The sequence below is a fragment of the Pteropus medius genome, unplaced genomic scaffold, assembly GCF_902729225.1.
Source record: "Pteropus medius unplaced genomic scaffold, Ma_sr-lr_union100, whole genome shotgun sequence".
NCBI classification, from domain to species: Eukaryota; Metazoa; Chordata; class Mammalia; order Chiroptera; family Pteropodidae; genus Pteropus; species Pteropus medius.
Window position 1 is genome coordinate 20,875,506 of NW_024351730.1, and position 20,009 is coordinate 20,895,514.

At 34.1% G+C, this 20,009-nt stretch overlaps 1 protein-coding gene and 1 pseudogene across 2 annotated transcripts in view; one reads left to right on the forward strand and one right to left on the reverse strand.

The window, feature by feature from the left end:
• Positions 1–14,714, forward strand: part of MOB1B (MOB kinase activator 1B) — a 48,846-nt gene extending 34,132 nt beyond the window's left edge. For both annotated transcript variants that reach the window (XM_039845390.1, XM_039845389.1), the window contains 3 exons: positions 3,863–3,996; positions 5,970–6,133; positions 10,212–14,714. In XM_039845390.1, the coding sequence (XP_039701324.1) occupies positions 3,863–3,996; positions 5,970–6,133; positions 10,212–10,289 (376 nt within the window). In that variant the 3' untranslated portion in view covers positions 10,290–14,714. The remainder of the gene's footprint in view (positions 1–3,862; positions 3,997–5,969; positions 6,134–10,211) is intronic.
• On the reverse strand, positions 9,552–9,671 carry LOC120588675 (uncharacterized; annotated as a pseudogene).
• Positions 14,715–20,009: the final 5,295 nt, after the last annotated feature.

Consider the following 20,009-nt stretch of genomic DNA (forward strand, 5'->3'; position numbering starts at 1 on the left):
AGAAGCAAAGTACATTAACATAATAAAGGCCATATATGACAAACCCTCGGCCAACATTATACTTAATGGTGAAAAACTAAAAACCTTCCAAGATCAAGAACAAGGCAAGGCTGTCCACTATCGCCACTGGTATTCAATATGACATTGGAGGTCCTAGCGAGTGTCGTCAGGCAAGAGAAAGATATAAAAGGCATCAAAATAGGAAACAAAGAAGTCAAACTGTCACTATTTGCGGATGACATGATTCTCTATATAGAAAACCCTAAAGACTCCACCAGAACACTACTAGAAACAATAAGCAAATAGAGTAAAGCCTCTGGATACAAAATCAATGTTCAAAATTCCATAGCGTTCCTATACTCTAATAATGAAGCGTCAGAAGAAGTGGAAAAAATAATTCCTTTTGCAGTTGCAACAAAAAGAATAAAATGCTTAGGAATAAATTTAACAAAACATTTGAAGGACCTATATAATGAAAACCACAAGACCCTATTAAAAGAAATCAAAGAAGATACAAAGAAATGGGAAGATATTCTGTGTTCTTAGATTGGAAGAATCAACATAGTTAAAATGACCATATTACCTAAAGCATTATACAGATTTAATGTGATCTCCATCAAAATCTCATTGGCATTTTTTAAAGAAATAGAACAAAAAAATCATCAGATTTGTATGGAAGCCCAAAAGATCCTGAATCGCCAAAGCCATCCTGAGAAAAAAGAATGAGGCTGGAGGCATCACTCTGCCTGACTTCAAATTATACTACAGCGACAGTCATCAAAACCACATGGTATTGGCAGCAAAACAGACACATGAACGAGAGGAACAGAATCGAGAGTCCAGAAGTAAACCCATATTTATATTGGCAAATAATTTTTGACAAAAATGCCAGAAACATACAGTAGAGAAAGGAAAGCCTCTTCATTAATGGTGCTTGGGAATTGGAAAGCCACTTGCAAAAGAATGAAATTAGACTGTTGTCTCTCACCATACCAGAATTAACTGAAAATGGATTAAGGACCTGAGTATAAAACCTGACACAATAAAATGCATAGAAGAAAACACAGGAACAAAACTCAAGGACCTTGGACTTAAAGAAGATTTTATGAATTTGACCTGAAAGGCAAGGGAAGTAAAAGCAAAAATAAATGAATGGGACTATATCAAACTAAAAAGCTTCTGCTCAGCAAAAGGAATCGTCAGCAAGGTAAAGAGACAACCATCTCAGTGGGAAAATATATTTGCAAACAACACCTCTAATAAGGGCCTAATATCCAAAATATACAAAGAACTCATACGACTGAATAACAACAAAAGAAAACAAATGATCCAATAAAAAAATGGGCAGAGGACCTGAACAGACACTTCTCCCCAGGGGACATAAAAATGACCAAAAAATATATGAAAAGATGCTCAACATCGTTAGCTATTAGAGAAATGCAAATCAGAACCATCTGTTAGAATAGCTATAATCAACAGGACAAGTAATAACAAATGTTGGAGAGGATGTGGAGAAATAGGAACCCTCATACACTGCTGGGGAGACTGCAAATTTGTACGGCCACTGTGGAAAGCGGTATGGAGGTTCCTCAAAAAACTAAGAATTGACCTACCATATGATCCAGCAATCCCTCTACTACATATTTACCCCAAAGACTTGAAAACTCATATTCGAAAAGATATTTGCACACCGATGTTCATAGCAGCATTATTCACAGTGGCCAGGACTTGGAAGCAACTGGTGTCCTATGATAGATGATTAGCTAAAGAAGGTGTGGCACATATGTACAATGGAATATTACTCAGCCATAAGAAGAGATGAAATACTGCCATTTGCGACAACATGAATGGACCTCAAGATAATCATGCTAAACGAAATAAGCCAGACTGAAAAAGTAGAAAATCACATGATACCACTTATATGTGAGATATAAACCTAAAAGCAACAAATGAACAGGACAAAGAGACTCAGGGACATGGACAATGGACTAGTGGTTACCAGAGGGCGGGGGTAGGGGAGGAAGAGAGAGGTAGACGGAGTAAAGGGGGTCAAATATAGGGAGGTATGGGGAGGGTGAAGTGGGTAAAGGGGATCAAATATATGGTAGCTGAAGGAAACTGGATTTTGGGTGGTAATCACACAATAGAATATATAGATGTCAAAGTATAATGTACACCTGAAAATTGTATAATTGTATTAACCAATGTTACCCCAATAAACTCAATAAAAATAATTAAAAAAAAAAAGAATTTTTATTCTTCAAAAAGCCTTAGGATATTGAAAGTTGGTATTTTTTTTTAAAGCTTCAGGATATTCGAAAATGATATTTTGTTTTACTGTTTGCTTTTTTGCATTTTTTTACATTTAAAAATGAATATGGAACACATGAAAATAATTAATAAGATGAAAAACATTGTGAGGAAAAGGCAAGTGTTAAAAGTTTCTTAACATAAGGAGAAAACATGAATGAGTTCCTGACTTTAAGTAAAGTATAATGATGGCTAAAAGTCCTACCATTCATTGTCTCTGTCTCAAGAGGATCAAACAAGGACAGTTGTTAAGTCACATTCAGGACTTTAGTTTTTTATTAGGAAGAATCTCTTTACTGTGAAAGTGATTAATCAGTGGAACAGGATGCCCGAGAAATATTGGGGAATCTCAGAGACCTTCAAAGTATACTTGACAGTCATCCCTGTTGCCCAGGGTTGGCAAAAAGATATATAGTGTCAGAATGTTTTTTCAGGTGTACCCTGTTTAGGTTTATTGCTCAGGTGTAAGTAGCTGTGATGAAATAGAAAGCATCCTAATTTATTCTCTCAGGATGATTTTTATTATTTAAAATACCCTATAATATTGTTCCATTATATTTTCTTTCATTTCCTTTGCTAAGCTAACTCACCTATCTTTCTGTCTAAACTCTGGGACAAAGTTAGAAAAACACAATTGATTCAAAAAGAGAAACTAAGTGACAGAGTATTTTTGGAAACTAAAAAACTAAATGCTAGTTCAGTTTAGAGATTTTTATACTTTGTAGTTTCAGCTATATCCTTATTCTTTATTCTTAAAAATCAGAGTGTGTGTGTATGTAAGTAACACCATTAACATTCTTGTCCTTTTTTTTACTTATTTACAAGTCTATCTTTTCTACTGGTCTGTTCTCCTTGAGAGTAGGGTAAGTATATTTTATTTTAATGTCCCTTGTTCAACGACAGTATTCCTTGACACATTATTTCTCATATAGGTACACATTAAATGTTTATTATACCAAAGGATAGTGTTAATACCCAAATCCTGTAGCATCTTTATTTGGGTTGCCAGTTTTCTTTAAAGACATTAACATTAACCTCCTCAACAAAATGTACTCAAATATTGAGTTATTCTCTTCTACATTCATCTTACTTTGGAGTTTCTTTGATATTCTCTGTCTATAACCCCAAATTTAAAGCCCCAAGTTAAAAAGAATTGAACCACATAAAGAGAAATGTTTTTCAAGGAAGAAAAATAACTAAGAATTAAAGATGGTCATCATAGGAGTGGGAAGTAAGGTTTTTTTTTTTACTAAGGTTGTGCTATATATAAAAGAAAGTTATGTAAGAAAACTAAAACACGTGAGGAGAACATAGAAACACAAAAATAAGTTTGATGGTATCTGCTTAATTTGGATGATAATAAATGAAAAATAGTCCAGTAACCATTTAAAAATGCTTAAACACCAAATACAAAAATCTTTATTTGAGGTGCAGATTGTTTAAAACATGTCTTGTATATATCCATAATACACATACATATAATATAAAAAATATACATGCTATGTACAGGTATATTCTGATATTCTGTGTGCTTTTTATCTTTCTAATACAGATATGAGTATCATTGGGCAGATGGAACAAACATAAAGAAGCCTATTAAGTGCTCTGCGCCAAAGTATATTGATTACCTGATGACATGGGTTCAGGACCAGTTGGATGATGAGACATTATTCCCATCGAAAATTGGTATAATTGTTTTGTATAATTGATCCATCATGACTTATTTCTAGAACTTATTGACTCTATTCCAGGAACCATACTTAGATTACCATACCTATCAAATATCCTTAATCCTGTACATTTAAAAGTGTTCTCTCCTTTTCATACCAATTTATTGTGAACATTAAGGTAACCACCCTACAATTTTAAACAATAAGATCAGTGTATTTGGACAATAAAAAAATCTGACCTGTGTTATGGAAAAAGGAGACTGGATGTTGGGTAGGCACCTAATATCATCTGCAATAGTCATGTCCATTTCTTGTTTAGGGAAGGAGTTTATGACTCACAAGGTGAATCTTACAGACTATGAAATCTAGCTAGGTGAGAAGAAAAGATTTGAGAAGTTGGTCTGTTATCAACCAAGTGACTTTTGCTTTTTTCTATTTGCTCTTAAGGGCTTGTTTTTCAAGTAGAAATTGTTTACATCTAGATAGTTCATATGATTTTACCTTTTCAATATTCTTACAACTATGTTTTCTGAAAAAATTAAGAATTTGCTATTCTAACAGTAAACTTTTTGACTGTATTTTATACTTGTAGTTTTTGGAGGAAGGGTATGGTGGAAAAGACAGTAATGTAAATAGTTATTATTATGGATTGCTTTAAATACATTTGTTGAATGCTTTCCTTACGTTGAAATGTTTATAATAAAAGGTCTGTTTTCAAGACTGCTCTACTTATATACATCATAATGGTTTTGGGTAAGTGCCCTAACCTTATTTTTTTATCTCCTATAAATACATTTTTTAACTTTTTATTTTGACCTAATTTCAGACTTTTGGAAAATTTGCAAGAATTGTGCAAAAAATCCATTTATGCCCTTCTTCCCAATTCTTTAGTTGCCAATATTTTACCTCTTTTGCTTTCTCTCTCCTTTCCCTCCACCACATTCTTTCTTTTTCTTGTAGTTTTTTGAGAATAAGTTGCATATATATGCCTCTTTATCCATATGTACTTCAATGAGTATTTCCTTAGAAAATCACAGTATAACTATCAAAATCAGGACATTAACACCAATACAATACTATTGTCTAATTTACAGATCTTATTCAGATTTTTCACATTTTCCCAATAATATCCTTTATAGCAAAAGAAAAAATTTTTAACATTTCCTTTCAGTTGTTGTGTCTCAGCCTTCTTTAATGGGGAATTGTATATTTCAGTCTTTTTTAGACTTTTATGACTGATATTTTTGAAGAGCGTAGGCCTACTCTTTTATATAGTATCTCTTCATTTTGGTTTGTCTTATGTTTCCTTGTGACCTATAACATTTTTAAATGAGCGGTAGGTAATGTGATTACATTGAACCCACTAGTACCAGTATTTGCCTTGTGTTTTGCCAATCTGGATTATTTAACAAGTATAACAAAGTATATGGAATTTTGTGTTATTCTAGTTTTGTATTTGTTTAATGCTGTAAAATGCTATAATTCATAACAGTGAGCCTAAGTAAGCAGAGACTGCAACTATTTTTAGGATAAATGTAGACCTGGAGTAGTTATGAAATAATACCCACAGAAAAAAATTTTAAAATATACTGGAAGCATTTTAAACAAAAATGAACATGCTTATTAATACATTATTTGTGTTTAGCAGATATTCATATTGAGATGTGATGTTATCAAATCTGAGGATCTGAGTTAGTTTTAGTTCTATTACCATCTTAGGCATTTATTTGTTTCAATTTAGTAAAGTAGTGGTATATTAGAGGCCCAGAGAGCTGCACTGAAGACTAGTTCTTATTCCACAGGAGCTTATTTTCATTTATGATATGTTGAGAACTTCTGAAAAGTACAGTGGGTATACTAAGTAATAATTCATAAATACTACTTTTCAGCCTTGTCTTGGTAATTTATGTTGCCATTTGCTGACAAATTCAGCTACCTTCTTCTTGTCTCTTGTTATTAATAGATAATAGTTGTTTATCTGTTTACTAGGTGTCCCATTCCCGAAGAACTTCATGTCTGTGGCAAAAACTATACTCAAACGCCTCTTTAGGGTTTATGCTCACATTTATCATCAGCATTTTGACCCTGTGATCCAGCTTCAGGAGGAAGCACATCTAAATACATCTTTCAAGCACTTTATCTTTTTTGTCCAGGTAAGTTGGATTAGGAGGTCTTTTTTTTGTTCAGTGGAAACAATTATCTACAGTGTTTGAGGTGACTACTACCGTCAGAATAAAATTTGCCATCTCTCTCCAGTCTTCATCCTCTTCTTTACTTCCATGATGATAAGGACTGGCCTTTTATTTCTGAATTCCATTCATCTCTAAGCTAGTGGCTTGCAAGCCTAAAATGGATCTGAGAAGTGTTGCTGTGGATCTGCTTTAGTTAACATGCTATTGTGGAACCTGACTAGTTTGGCAGAACTACAGTTGAACTTGGTCTCTTGAGTTTTTAGCACTCTTCCTATTCCTCTTAACCCTCAATTCCTGTCTGCCTTGGAACTTTTTGAGCATACTCTGCCCTGGCAGTCGGCTTTAAATATCACACCTCTTTTCTTTTTTTAAAAAAACCATTCATAACTGTCCATTATGTCCAAAGGGAAAAAGAATGTCTCAAAGAGTGTTGCTATTCCAGAGGTCCATTAGTCTTTGATCTCCTTAGTTAACCTCTTTCTTGTTTCTTTAGAGAAATGGCCTTAGAAACAAGATTAAGAGGAGTGAAGATATTTTTACCCTGCGATAGTAATTAGAGAACTAACAGCTAGGAGTTAAAAACTGGGTGGAAAAGATAAGCTGACCAACTTTTTTTTTTTTTTTCCTGGTGGAGATTGAGAGTGGAAATGGTTGCAGGAGAAGTTCAAGGCTTGAATCTGAGTTTTTGTATATCTATCGACATAAACCTATAAATGTCTTCCCCATGCCCCATCTCCACTAAAGAAAAATGTGTCATGTTTCCCTCTATACACACTCCTCACATGGAAGGCACATGTTTTGTATCTTAATATCACCTATATAAACACATTTTGGGAGATAGTAACTTGTCGAAATTCTTGCTCTGAGCAGTTTTTTAGATTTTTTTCAATTGTAGTTGGCATTCAGTATCATTTTATATTAGTTTCAGATGTACAGTATGGTGGTTAGATATTTATATAATTTACGAAGTGAATTCACTGGTAAGTCTAATACTCACCTGGCACCATAGCTAGTTATAACAGTGTTATGTACTATATTCCTTACGCTATGTTTTATATAGCTCTGTGACTGTTTTGTAACTACCACTTTGTACTTATCTCTTCACCTTTTTTACCCAGGCCTCCAACCCCTCTCCCATCTGGTAACTTTTAGCTTGTTCTCTCTATCTATGAATCTGATTCTGTTTTGTTTGTTCATTTATTTTGTTCTTTAGAGTCCACATTGTAAGTGAAATCATATGGTATTTGTCTTTCTCTGTCTGATTTATTTCACTTAGCATGATACTCTTTAGGTTCATCCATGTCGTCGCAAATGGTAAGGTTTCATTCCTTTTTATGGCCGAGTAATATGCATATACATGTACCACATCTTCTTTATCCATTCATCTGTTAATGAGCACTTAGGTTGCTTCCATATTTTGCCTATTGTAAATGAATGCTGCATTGAACATAGGGATGCCTATATCTTTTCGAATTAGTGTTTTGAATTTCTTCGGATAAATACTCTAAAGAGGAATTGCTGGGTCATAAGGTAATTCTATTTTTAATGAGGAACCTCCATATTGTTCCCAAAGTTGGTGCACCAATTTGCAATCCCACCAGCAATTCACGAGGGTTCTCTTTTCTCCACATCCTCGCCAACATTTGTTATTTATTGATTTATTGATGATAGCCATTCTGACAGGTGTGAGGTGATACCGCATTGTGGTTTTCATTTGCATTTCTCTGATGATTAATGATGTTGAGCATCTTTTCATATGTCTATTGGCCATCTGTGTGTCCTCTTTGGAGAAATGCCTTTTTGAGTCCTCTACCCATTTTTTAATTGGATTGTTTATATTTTTTAGTGGTAAGTTGCATGAGTTCTTTATATATATATATATATATATTTTTTTTTTTTTTTGGATATTAACGAGCCCTGTATCAGATATATCATTAGCAAATATCTTTGATGTAGTCCCATTTTATTTTTTCTTTTGTTTCCCTTGCCGGACAAGATATATCCAAAAAGAATATTACTATGAGCTGTGTCAGAAAGTTTACTGCCTATGTTTTATTTGAGTTTTATGGTTTCAGGTTTTACATTTAAGTCTTTAATACATTTTGAGTTTATTATTGTATATGATGTAAGAAGGTGGCCTAGTTTCATTTTTTTGCATGTTATTTGTCCAGTTTTCCCAAAACCATTTATTGAAGAGATTGTCTTTTACTCCTTTGTATATTCTTGCCTCCTTTGTCATAGATTAATTGACCGTATAGACATGGATTTATTTCTGGGCTCTCTTTCCTGTTTCATTAATCTGTGTGTCTGTTTTTATACCAGTATCATGGCATTTTGAGTATTATAAACATTAGTATGTTATTTCATCTATGGACACCCATAGAAACAATGTTATCTCAAAGTTTGCATCTGTGCTTTGGCTTAGGCAGACATGATTGCTGAAGTTCAGGTATTAGTGATTTGGGAGAGGATAGTTTCCCACCAGAAGGGTTAGTTTTACATTATTGTATAGTCTTAAAATACACTGTCTCTTCCCACTCCTAGCAAATAGCAAATATCACATCTGAGCCTATTTATATCTCAGGACACTGTGACCTTATTGAAGGTAGGTCCATTAGTTATACAGTATCAGTCCTTGATTAAGAGAGGGCTCTATCCTTGGACTCACAGTTTAGGGAATGCTGCTCTGGCCCTTCTCCAGCTGTACCCCTCTCCACGGAGTGAGGAATCTACAGGGCCAACAACATACCTACCCAGATCCTTTCTGATGTGCTTCTACCCCAGATCAGATTGGTTTGCTGAGGGTTAGAGACTAGCTCTCCTCATGTCACTACTTTCCAGTGCAGAATTCTGAGGAGCCTCGAGAACTCTAAATTTGAATCTGTGCTTCTGGTCATTATGAAGGTATATTTTTCAAAGTTGAAAAACAACATGTTTAACGATATATTAGCTTAATGTTAAATTTAATAATTTAGTCATATGATATATATCCATTTGTCTTCTTAGTCCAGACCCCACAAATCTAAGGGGTAGGCTTGCTATTAAATGCCCTCTAATGCTTCTTCCCAGTACTTACTGCAGAACTTGGAACATGATAGATGATTATAAATGAATGAAATTGGGAGTTCAGAATGTCCCACCATGGCAGAAGACCAGAAAATCAGAAGTATTAACAGCCTTTATTTATTAACCTTATAATTTGTAGTTCAGGGGAAATCTATTCAGGCTTGAATTCAGAATGATAGGGGTAGAACTTCTGAAGCAGCACAAATTAAATCCAGGTTTTCTTTCTTTTCTTTTTTTTTAGGTGAGGCAACCCTTGGTTGACCTCACAGATTGTAAGGACCTTGTCAGCTTACAATCCCTTTTTAATTTTTTATGCCTACAGCACCTTGGTCTTCCTAGGTGGTCTCCCATCCAAGTACTGACTAGGCCTGACCCTGCTTAGCTTCCAAGATCGGATGGGATTGGGTATGTTCAGGGTGGCATAGCCGTAGACTCTTTTTTGTTCTTTACAGAACTTTATCTATCATTTGTGGACTCCATATTATTCATGTTATTCTCATACCATATCTCATAACAGCTTGTAGATATATTAGTTTATAACATAAACTAGCTCTTTTACTCTGAAATTTGCCTGAATTGCAACATCTTCTTGGTCTCTAGTTGGTTGACTAATATCTAGATGGTGCCCAAGTTTCTCCTTTTAACAGGAAGTAGCAACTCCCATTTATTGAGTGATTACTTTGTGCCAGGGATTACATGAAGTGATTAACATACAATATCACATTTATTCTCCACAGTAATTTTATGAGGTAGGAAGATTTAACATTATTACATATGTAAAACATATATTAGCAGTGGGTAAGTGATTTTTCTAAGACAGGGCTAGAGAATAGAAAAAATTTTTTTCCTAAAAATGGTTTGACTTTTATTTACTTTAAAAGCTAATTTCCAACAACTATTAATGGAAATCTGCTTTGGAGTGAGATACAAATAATATGTTTTTTGCTATTTCTTCTGTCTTTATTATGCATAGGAATTCAACCTGATTGATAGAAGAGAACTTGCACCACTCCAAGAACTGATTGAAAAACTCACCTCAAAGGACAGATAAAAGGATGCAGAACTGTGCGGATTGTTCCTCAAATGAAGTTATATGGAATATATTTGGATTTTGTTGTATTTTTATCTTGGTTGTTTTGTCTTAAGTTTGGGGGGCTTGTTTGGGTTATTTTTCTTTATTCTGAATAAATGAAACCATATTCTATTGCTAGAGGAAGCCAAGAACCATTCTCTATACATTTGATAGGCGTAAATTTTGTCTTAGTGGCATAGAGTATTTTTTTTAAACTTGGTTTTGATTACTTGTGTAATTTTTGATAATATTGTATGTTGAAAGAAAATGCTTACTGATTGGACTGCTGATGGATGGGGTTCTGTGTTGTAAAAATTGTGGCTGAATTTTGAAGTCCCCAAAAGACTTATGTTTTTAAGTGCCTTGGTAGGCTCACTTCTGAGGTGCAAAGCACAGACATAGAACTGACTAGGGCTTGAAACAATATTAAGGTTACTACCCAGGGCACTTGCTGATGCATGTTTTAAACTATCTATGATAAAAGCCATAATTTACCTAAATCAGTGATCTCCAGCTTTTACTACATTGAAGAAATATAATTTGTAAAGGTGTGCATGTAGAACATAAAAAATTAGTATTTCTTATTTTTTATATTAATGGTAATTCTGTTCAACACATGTTGAAAATTCTACAACCAGGTCTTTTTTCATCTCTTGATATATGTGATATTGAAACTTGAGGATGTTGAAATGTAATACCTATTGCATTTTGGCTTCTTTCTACATGTTAACTGCACTGTAGGTGTAGGTATTCAGGTTATATACAGGCTTGCCATCTTCAGATGTGATGCTGAACTGTGAGGTTTCTTAGCAATTGCCAAATGAGCCATAAGTCTGCAGAATTCCCTTTTACTTTGAAGAAGAGGGGATAGGAGTGTGTGTTTGGTTGTAGAGGGTTAGTTTATATGGGGAGGTGGGGATGGAATTAAGTATGGGGAGTCAAGTTTAAAAAGGTCCTGTCTTAAAACTCTTGAATAGAATGGCATGATTTTAATCAATTTGTTTTAAGCAGTCTTAGAGACTTCTTTTTAACAATCAACTTCCATGAGAAGTTAAAAATAAATGATTAATTTTAGGTATAGATATTAAATATGTAATCCAAGAACTGTTTGGGGGAAATTGACCACTTTCCAGCATTTCCATTCAGTGAATGGAGCTGGTGTTTGCTTGTCATTTAAAAATGATACAGTACCTTCTTTGCTTAATAATAGGCCCAGTTTGAAGCATCTGACTTCTGATTTTTTCACTGTGATAGGAATACTTTGCAGTGATATCAAACAATGAAAGTGCTAATTCAGTAATTTTTACATTTTCCATGACTCTAGTGAATTACTCCCATAATAAAAAGTTCAGAAACTTGGTTTTTAAAATAAATATTAACATTTTCACTTCAGTTTTATTCTTGAGATATATCCTTTTCAGACTTCCAGTTTTAATTTTGTCATTTCTGGTAAATCTGTTTCCTTCATTTAGAAATATATACCTTTTTTCCTTGTAGAATAGAAATCTTGCTTTGAAATTGTATGCACTAAAAATACTTAGAAAAGAATCTAAAATGAAATCAATTTGTTTTTGCCATTAACAAGTAGAGCAGTGATACAGTTTAATGCCATTATAATTATGATCACTTGGAACTGCCTTTTTCTCCATTTCATTTATAACAGTCATTCGCCAAGTACCAACACGAGAAGTAATAGAGCCTGGCAGAGACAAATATATTGGACATTCATTGGTAATACTTGATTATAAACTGCAGTGAGTACTAGCTGATTTCCTTAAAAGAAAATCTTTTAGTATCCAAATATGTAATATCAGCCATCATGGGTTTTTTCAAAAATAAAATTTGGCTCGAAGTAATTTGGGGTCCTGTCTATTTAGGAAAATGAAGCACATGATTACTCAAGTAGTTTTTCATACTGCATTTGACTTTATATCAACTTAGTAACAAAAGGGTTGCAATAACCAAGTATAGAGAGAATAGTGAAAAATTGTTCTTGCTCTTTTAAGCCTTATATAGTAGTACACCGTGAAAATGGAAAAAATGTTTCTATAAATTAGTGTTTAGTAATAGGACCTACTTTCCCACTGTATATGTATAGGAGTTTGTTGTCACTGTGCCAGAATCTCAGGTGCCTGCTTATGAGTGTTCCTTTAAACAGAGTTATCGGGAAGTAAGAAGTTATGTATGTGTATATAGGGTAACTAAGTAGAGAAGTTCTCCCAGGGAAAGGCCTGGCATTGCACATGGTGTTACATGGCTACAAGTAGGGAAACATTCACCAGAGCATGTGAGAAATAACTGATTTAATAAAAAATTGCTTTAATTCAGTTGGTTCCCATGAGCGATAGTTAGATGCCCTTTACAAAATAAGGATCAAATCTTGGCTTTGCAGCAGAGCTTGCTTATAAATGCTATTGGATTCTTTCCAGATCTCTTTATTTAATTTATAAATAATCAAGATAAGAATCTCTCCCACCTCATTGTTTATACAGAAATATAAAGCAGAAGTTGGTTTTCTTTTGATAAAAGCATAAACTGTAAAATAGTAAGTTAACATAATATTATTGTCACAATGCTTTGGTTAAATATTGATATGAAGCAAGTTTTAGGAATTATTTTAAATGATGGAGTAATGGTGTTAGAACTTAATAACAGAAAGAGTGAAAATCTTTTAGTTAGCAGTAGGTGGTGCTACTGGCTTTCATTTGCTGACCTGATTATGCCATAAAACCCATGGCATTAGATGTATCTAAAACAGTAAGCATGTGTTAGTTGGTAGAGGCTTTGGAAGTCAGTTTACTTTAAATTGAAAGATTTTGGATTGCTGTTGTTTTTTACCTTTGTCATTTGTAGATTCTAAGTGGTCAGTATAAAATGTATTAGGAGAAGACATGTTTAGTGTATAATATATCTCAGACTGAGTTACTTCCTGATTTATCAAGAAAGGTAAAGCACTACAATTGCTTATATTCAGGAATTACAGATGACGTGGATATTTATATTTTACATATAATCACCAGACTCCATTTTATGTATTAGCATTTTCCTTGCTTATGGGGAAAGAGCAAAATGACAGATTTCTTTTATACTTCTATCTACACCCTCTCTGAGAGAGGTTTTTATAACCACTGAAATGGTAAAATATGTAACATGCAATTACTAAGTTGTAGGACTTTCTTTTAAGGTAAATATATTACACTTTAAACATCCAAATGAGAGTTGATCTTCAGAGTGGTTCCTTTAGGAGGACTACTTATTCTAGCTATGCTGCAAAGGTATAAAGATTTTGGAATGCTTTCAAAGATGCCTTGAATATCAGGTTATGACTATGCAAGAAAATCTATTTCATCAATTTAGTTGTATCAGAAACTTTTTTGCAGCTTAATGTGACCTATTTCATTGACCAAACCAACTCTACTTTGCTGTTTTCTTAGAACTAAACCATTTGGGTAGTTCAAAAGAATGTGCCACAGGTTCTGAATTTGCAGAAGAGAATGTTTTGAGCATTGATAGCATCATTTAATAAAGGAATAGTTTCCTGATGTCACTACTTTGAAGTAGATAGTTTCATTTGGATGTATAGGTTTTATTTTTTAAGATTTAGTTTAATTACTTTACTGTTAAATAATAAAAAAAAATCAGTCTTTCTCTTGTTTTCTATTTTTTGTTCCTTTCTCTGATAACTTTTGAATTCAATCTTGACTACTGCAGGAGAGTTTTGATTTAAGGGATAATATGAAAAAAAATGGATCTAATATTTAAAATAGAAGAAGCTTACCTCCATCCCTTTAAAAAAAAATTTTTACTCAGATGAACAATTTGAATTTAAAGACTGGAGATCTTTGTACAAAGAAATTGGAATAAATTTTATATATTAATTAGGCTGAGTTTCAAGCCTAGAGATCACAGATAAAATATTTAAAATTGTACAACCATTTTATGTATCATTTATAACTTTAAAATTACGAATGTCTTTTTAAAAGATATGGGACCAGAAGTATATTTGTAATTTGAAAATGTGACTACATACCAAGAAGAAAACTACTTATTTCGAAACTTACCTGGGATATTAAAGAATATACTAATTCTTAAAAATGCTATTCTAGATCTGTACTTTAAGCACCATTTCTAAAATAATTTAGAGTTTTGTTATAATCTTAAGATTCACTGTAGGAATTACTGTTGTTCATCTATCAGTTTAATAGTGTATGAGATAAATGCTTAGAGGTAAAGCCATCTAAAGATTTAATGGAAAAGTTTAATTTTAAGGTATAATAACAATTCTGACTGCAGAATAATTCATTTTGAAGGTATAAAACTGTGCTCCATGTCTGCCACTTGTAGCTGAACTGATACTTAAATTTAGATAAAAGAAAATTCAGATTAAAATATTGAGTATTCTCAGTTTTGCTGTGTGATTGCAAGTTTGTTTTTCTATATGTAATACTATACAATAGAAAACTTTGGATTAGAATTTTCAAAGATAGATGGTGAAATCACTGGCATTTTCGAGCTGCGCGTTTACTTGTCATCTTCTTGGAGGTAAATTATTTCCTTACTGCTATTGACTTTTCATATTACCCCCATCTCCCAATACATGTACTTGGAAGACAAAGCAGGTCGATTATTGATTATGCAGGTCTTCCTTGTTAGTGCTTGCTGTCAATACATAGGTTTCAGCTGAAGTAGTAGAAGTTGCTTCTTGCATAGGCATTTTTTTTTTTTTTTGGATGACAGCATTCTTTAAATGTCACCGGAGCTGAGATGATTAATGATTTAAATTTAAATTTTTTAATATTTAATTTCTTTTATATATTAAATTCTTATGTGTGGGTGTTTCTTACTGATTTGCACGTTTTATTTCGTTTCTGAAATACTTAATTGTGCCAGTTGTAAAGCAGATTAGTGCATTTTCACTTTAAGAACACTTTTCCCCTTAAATTGTTCTGCCGACTATTTTTAGGGGAAATAGTTTTTTACAGCCACTGAATTGTATTTGTTATTTTTGTACATGTATAACTTGGGTGGTAAGGGCACTAATCTTGTGGGGAACACTTTTGTTCTTTTTGAACTTTTCCTATACATTATTACTTAAAGTTATCTAGGAACAGTGTCATGAAATCTAGATTGAAAGTAAACATGAGAACACTTAAAAGTTTAAATTGAAATCATTAATGGGACAAAAGCAGAAGAATACTGCCAGTGCCATATAATGGAAGCATAAGGGCAGGATTTACACTGTGTAATTATTGCAGAGAATTTGTAAAGAGGGGGATCTTGCTCTTCTGGAGATACATAGTTTTTACTAAAAGTAGCTGGAAAGGGAAAAATGGTCTAAAATATAAAATGTAACATGGGTGCAATACTGTAAACTGTGCCAAGATTACTCAAGTTATAGTTATTGATCAAAGTCTGATGCCTCGTTTTTATTTTAAAAGAGGATACTGAATATCAAACTCTGTAATTATGTTTTAATTGAGGATGTAAATAATGTATACAGACTTGTATGTGATAGGATGAGAATATTTAAATTCTAGGTTTTTTTAAAGGAAGAAGCTGAATGTTTATTGCTAAAATTAATAAATAGTTATGTTTGGCCATGAATCCTGACTTTGTATTACCATTTATTTTATGATAGACATTCCCACACTGAACTCATTCCTAGAGAAATACTGAAGGTACTTGGAATATGTTGAACATTTAAAATTTGTTAGGCATTTTTATATAATGTTCACAACAACCCTGGAAGTTAGTATCTAAGTGTCTTACAAACTAAAAAACTAAAACTCAGAAATTGTGTATGTTACTGATTAAGACTAGCGTTTAAAAACCCAAATATGCTTTGACCTTGAAGCCAATGCTTTTTTTTTTCTTTAAATATACAGTTGTCCCCTCTTACCCTCAGTTACCCATCATCAACTGCAGTCTGAAAATATTAAATGGAAAATTCCAGAAATAGTACATAATATTCAAATTGCATACCCTCTGAGTAGCATGATGAAGTCTTGTGCTGTCCTGTTGCATCCTGCTTGGGATGTGAATCATTCCTTTGTCCAGCGTATTCACACTGTATTTGCTTCTAGCCCATTAATCACTTAGAAACGGTCTCCGTTATCAGATCAGCTGTGGAGGTATCGTAGTACTTGTGTTCAAGTCCCTATTTTACCTAATGGCACCAAAGTTTTAAGAGTAATGATGCTGGCAATTTGGTTATGCCAAAGAGAATCCATCAAGTGTATTAAGTGTCGGAAAAAACAGTATATATAGGCTTACGTATTATCCAATGTTCCAGTCATCCACTTGGGGTCTCGGAATGTGTCTGCTGTGGATACAATGGAACTACTGTACTATTACCATGAGAACAGTTAGCAAAATATTTGTTGACCTTTCCATCAAGCTAAGATTTTATCTAATTTTGTCTTCATTTTAGACCATTAAAGAATAAACAATCTTAGAGAATCTTCATTTTACCCTGATACCTAAGTTCCAAAAGGAAAAGTGTTTTTAGAGCATTCTCAGAATATCATTAGAGTTATTTGTTTAGAGGGATGTGTTTGAACCACCAGGTTGAGAATATTTTGATGGTAGTAGCCATAGTTATCCAATGTCACTAACTGGTATTTGAGGAAAAAACTAGGAATAGAAATGCTAGTCCATGCTGATGTAGACTGTGTATGTTTTAATAAAAAACACCTTGTTATTCTGCACATATAGTAAGCATAAAATGTCTAAAGAAATACTCATAAAAATTATATTTTGATAATTAGGTTCATTTGTCTCGTAGTAAATTTAAGTAATTATTATATGTCTGGAATGATGTATTTTGGTAACAAAAAGGTTCTAAATAATTATTCCTTCAAGGCTTAACCATAATTAATAGATATTTTACACTCTCTTACTTTGACTAGCATGATTACAGTGTACATTTTCTCGGTGACCTAGGTTAACCTTTACAAGCATGCAGCAAAATATAGCCGCCATTTCTAAGCTATATAAGGCTGATGGCTGGTTCCTGTGCCCTTCCAGTGTGTCATATTGCTATCACACTTCAGATTTGCTGGATGCACCCTGACTCCGCTCTTGCTTTTACGATGGCTTCTGTATCCTTTTGTTTCCTAGGCAATAATGAAAGTCACAAGGAGAAGTTTATAACCAAGCTTATTAAGTTGATAATCATTTTATAGAAGTTGTTGGGTTGGTGTACACAAATGCACGGGCTGTGTAACCAACTTTTTAATGTTAAGGGCTCATTTTTTTCTGCCTTTGTTCTCATTTTCTGAGTTGGTTGTTTTCTCACAAACCTGTATGTCTTCAGTCAAGACCCTGTCTCATTTTTTTAGTTACACTAGCATTCCCCCAGGAGAAAAAGAATTCCCAAATTGAAAGAGTAGTAAAATTTCTGGCAAGGAAAGGTTAAGATAGTAGTATGCTTACAATTGACTGGGTGCTCTAATCCTAGGCCAAGTGTTCATTCAGTGCAAACTTAACCTGATTTGAATAGTCTTTTCACTTAATGTGAAAAGTCTTTGTTTTACTGTGAAATATTAGTGTATTTAATATTTCTGCAGGAGGTTGAGGGATGGTTATATAATGTATATATGACTATTTTCTAAAATCTAAAAAATTTTGAATTCTGAAAGATCTTGTTACATGGGTTTCAGATAAGGGGTTAAGAACAGAAATCAGAAAGGCACTTTTAAAAGTGCTATTCTCTGGTCTCTTCCTTGTGTTATCTACAGGTTATGTAGGAAAATGGAAAATTATGCTAACCTTGATGATACGAGAGCAAGGTTCCCTGTTTCCCCCATTTATTTCATTTGTATTTTTGACGTGCAATCTTAAGCTTGGAGGAACTCAAGTTCTCACAGCCAGAAACTGGCAGAAGTGAGATTTCAAATCAGTCTTTAATTTTCTAATTCACAAACTTACTGTACTTCTGTAGTGTGTGTATGTGTATTTTGTATCTGTGGAAACCACACTTGGTGATTCCTACTCCTTAACCCCAAACATCTTTATCAGATCCATATGAGACTTCTTTGGTTCCACTTTCCTCCTGTTTGAAGATCTGAGTCACACCCTGCCTCAACTCCTTTCTCAATAGCTGCCAGTACCCTTACCATTTCATGGGCTTTCCCCCAAGCTTGGATATGGAATAAAACACCGAGTAGCTTCCCCGGCTTCCTTGCCATCCCTGATGACAAGCATTCAAGGCTTCTTTCATTTCAAGGATCCTGCTGCTAGTCACTACAGGGATAAACAAAAATAATATACATAAGAGCATAAGAAAATAATATAGGTAAATTACAAAGAACAGTTTTTGCTGTTTTTATTCTAGAGTTCTCCATGGAATCAAATTTTGATTTCTGCCTTTATTGAGAACGATTCACCATTTATCATCTTCTGACTCCACCTTTAGATGCACCGTAAATGTGACAATAGTTGTAAAGTAAAAAGGAATAACAGGGTCTTTGGTTTCTGTGGACAATTTGAACTCAAGAACTTCTAGACTGGGTAGTGTATTGATTACTAGGTTTTTACCATGATTAAAAATGAGTTCCTCTGAGTGTTTCTACACTGTATTTGTCCCCAGCTAGTTAAGTGTTCTAGCAGAGTACATGGCACATAAATAGACATTCAGAAATTTAACATACATTTGTTAACTCTGCCAGGTGTAGGACATGCAAAGTTAAACTATAGCCATGCTGAACAGAAACCTACCCAAGCATGGTAACTTGTACACAGCATTGTAGATAAGTGGAAAATTTTTCCCGTCTTTACTTCAAGGTTCTTTGGCTAATCTATTAGATTGACATAAAACAGATTAACAGGAGAAAAACAAATTTGTATGGGTGTCCCATAAAAATGTGAGGCTGAAGAAGTGAGCAAAGCAGGAAGCTTTTATATCTTCTATTTAGATAAACTTGTGAAGAACTGACAAGACAAAGAATTTGGGCTTGGGGTAGTAAACTGGTGAAGAAAGACATAACAAGGTTTGTTTACACAGCCAGCTTTGCCCTAAATTTTCTCTCTGGTGATAAGGGTGCCTCTATTCTGATACAGGGAGGCTACCTTTCATATGGGAGATTTAGCTCCTCTCAGGGGAGACAAAGGAGGTTCAGAGTGTCCTTGCAACGGCTGTTTCTCATATACTTTTAATACAAAATCAATATACCAAAGTGCATATTTTGAGGTGGCATATTTTGCTCCCCTTCAGCATAAACGGACATAGAAACCAATGAAGAGGCATGATATATCAGAAAAGGCTATCTGTGGAGTGGCTTCTGACTACTTAAATTCTCACCCAAGTTCTACTTACTGACTTTGAACAACAGCCTCTCCCTCACTGACAAATGGGGCTGTGGAATCTCCAGCACTGGATTATTAAATTCATGAGAAGAGCTCGAAACAGTGCCTGGGTGATGGTCGTCTTCTAGGCTGAGAACATAGGGTAATCCGTTTCATTTTTCTATATCACATTACTTCTCCCCTGGCAAGTTCGAAGTTTCAAGTCCAGCCAATTCTGTCGAGACGCTCTGTTTATCTCCACAAGCCGTACTGGAGAGGCGAGTTCTCCAAAGCCCAGCCTGGCCTGCTCCAGGTGGCTAGAGCAGGCGACACCCTTTGCCGTCAGGCGTCCTCCGGCCTCGGTTGCTCTCCGACCTTGAGCGCTCGCCCTTGGTTCCCACAACGCCCAGGAAT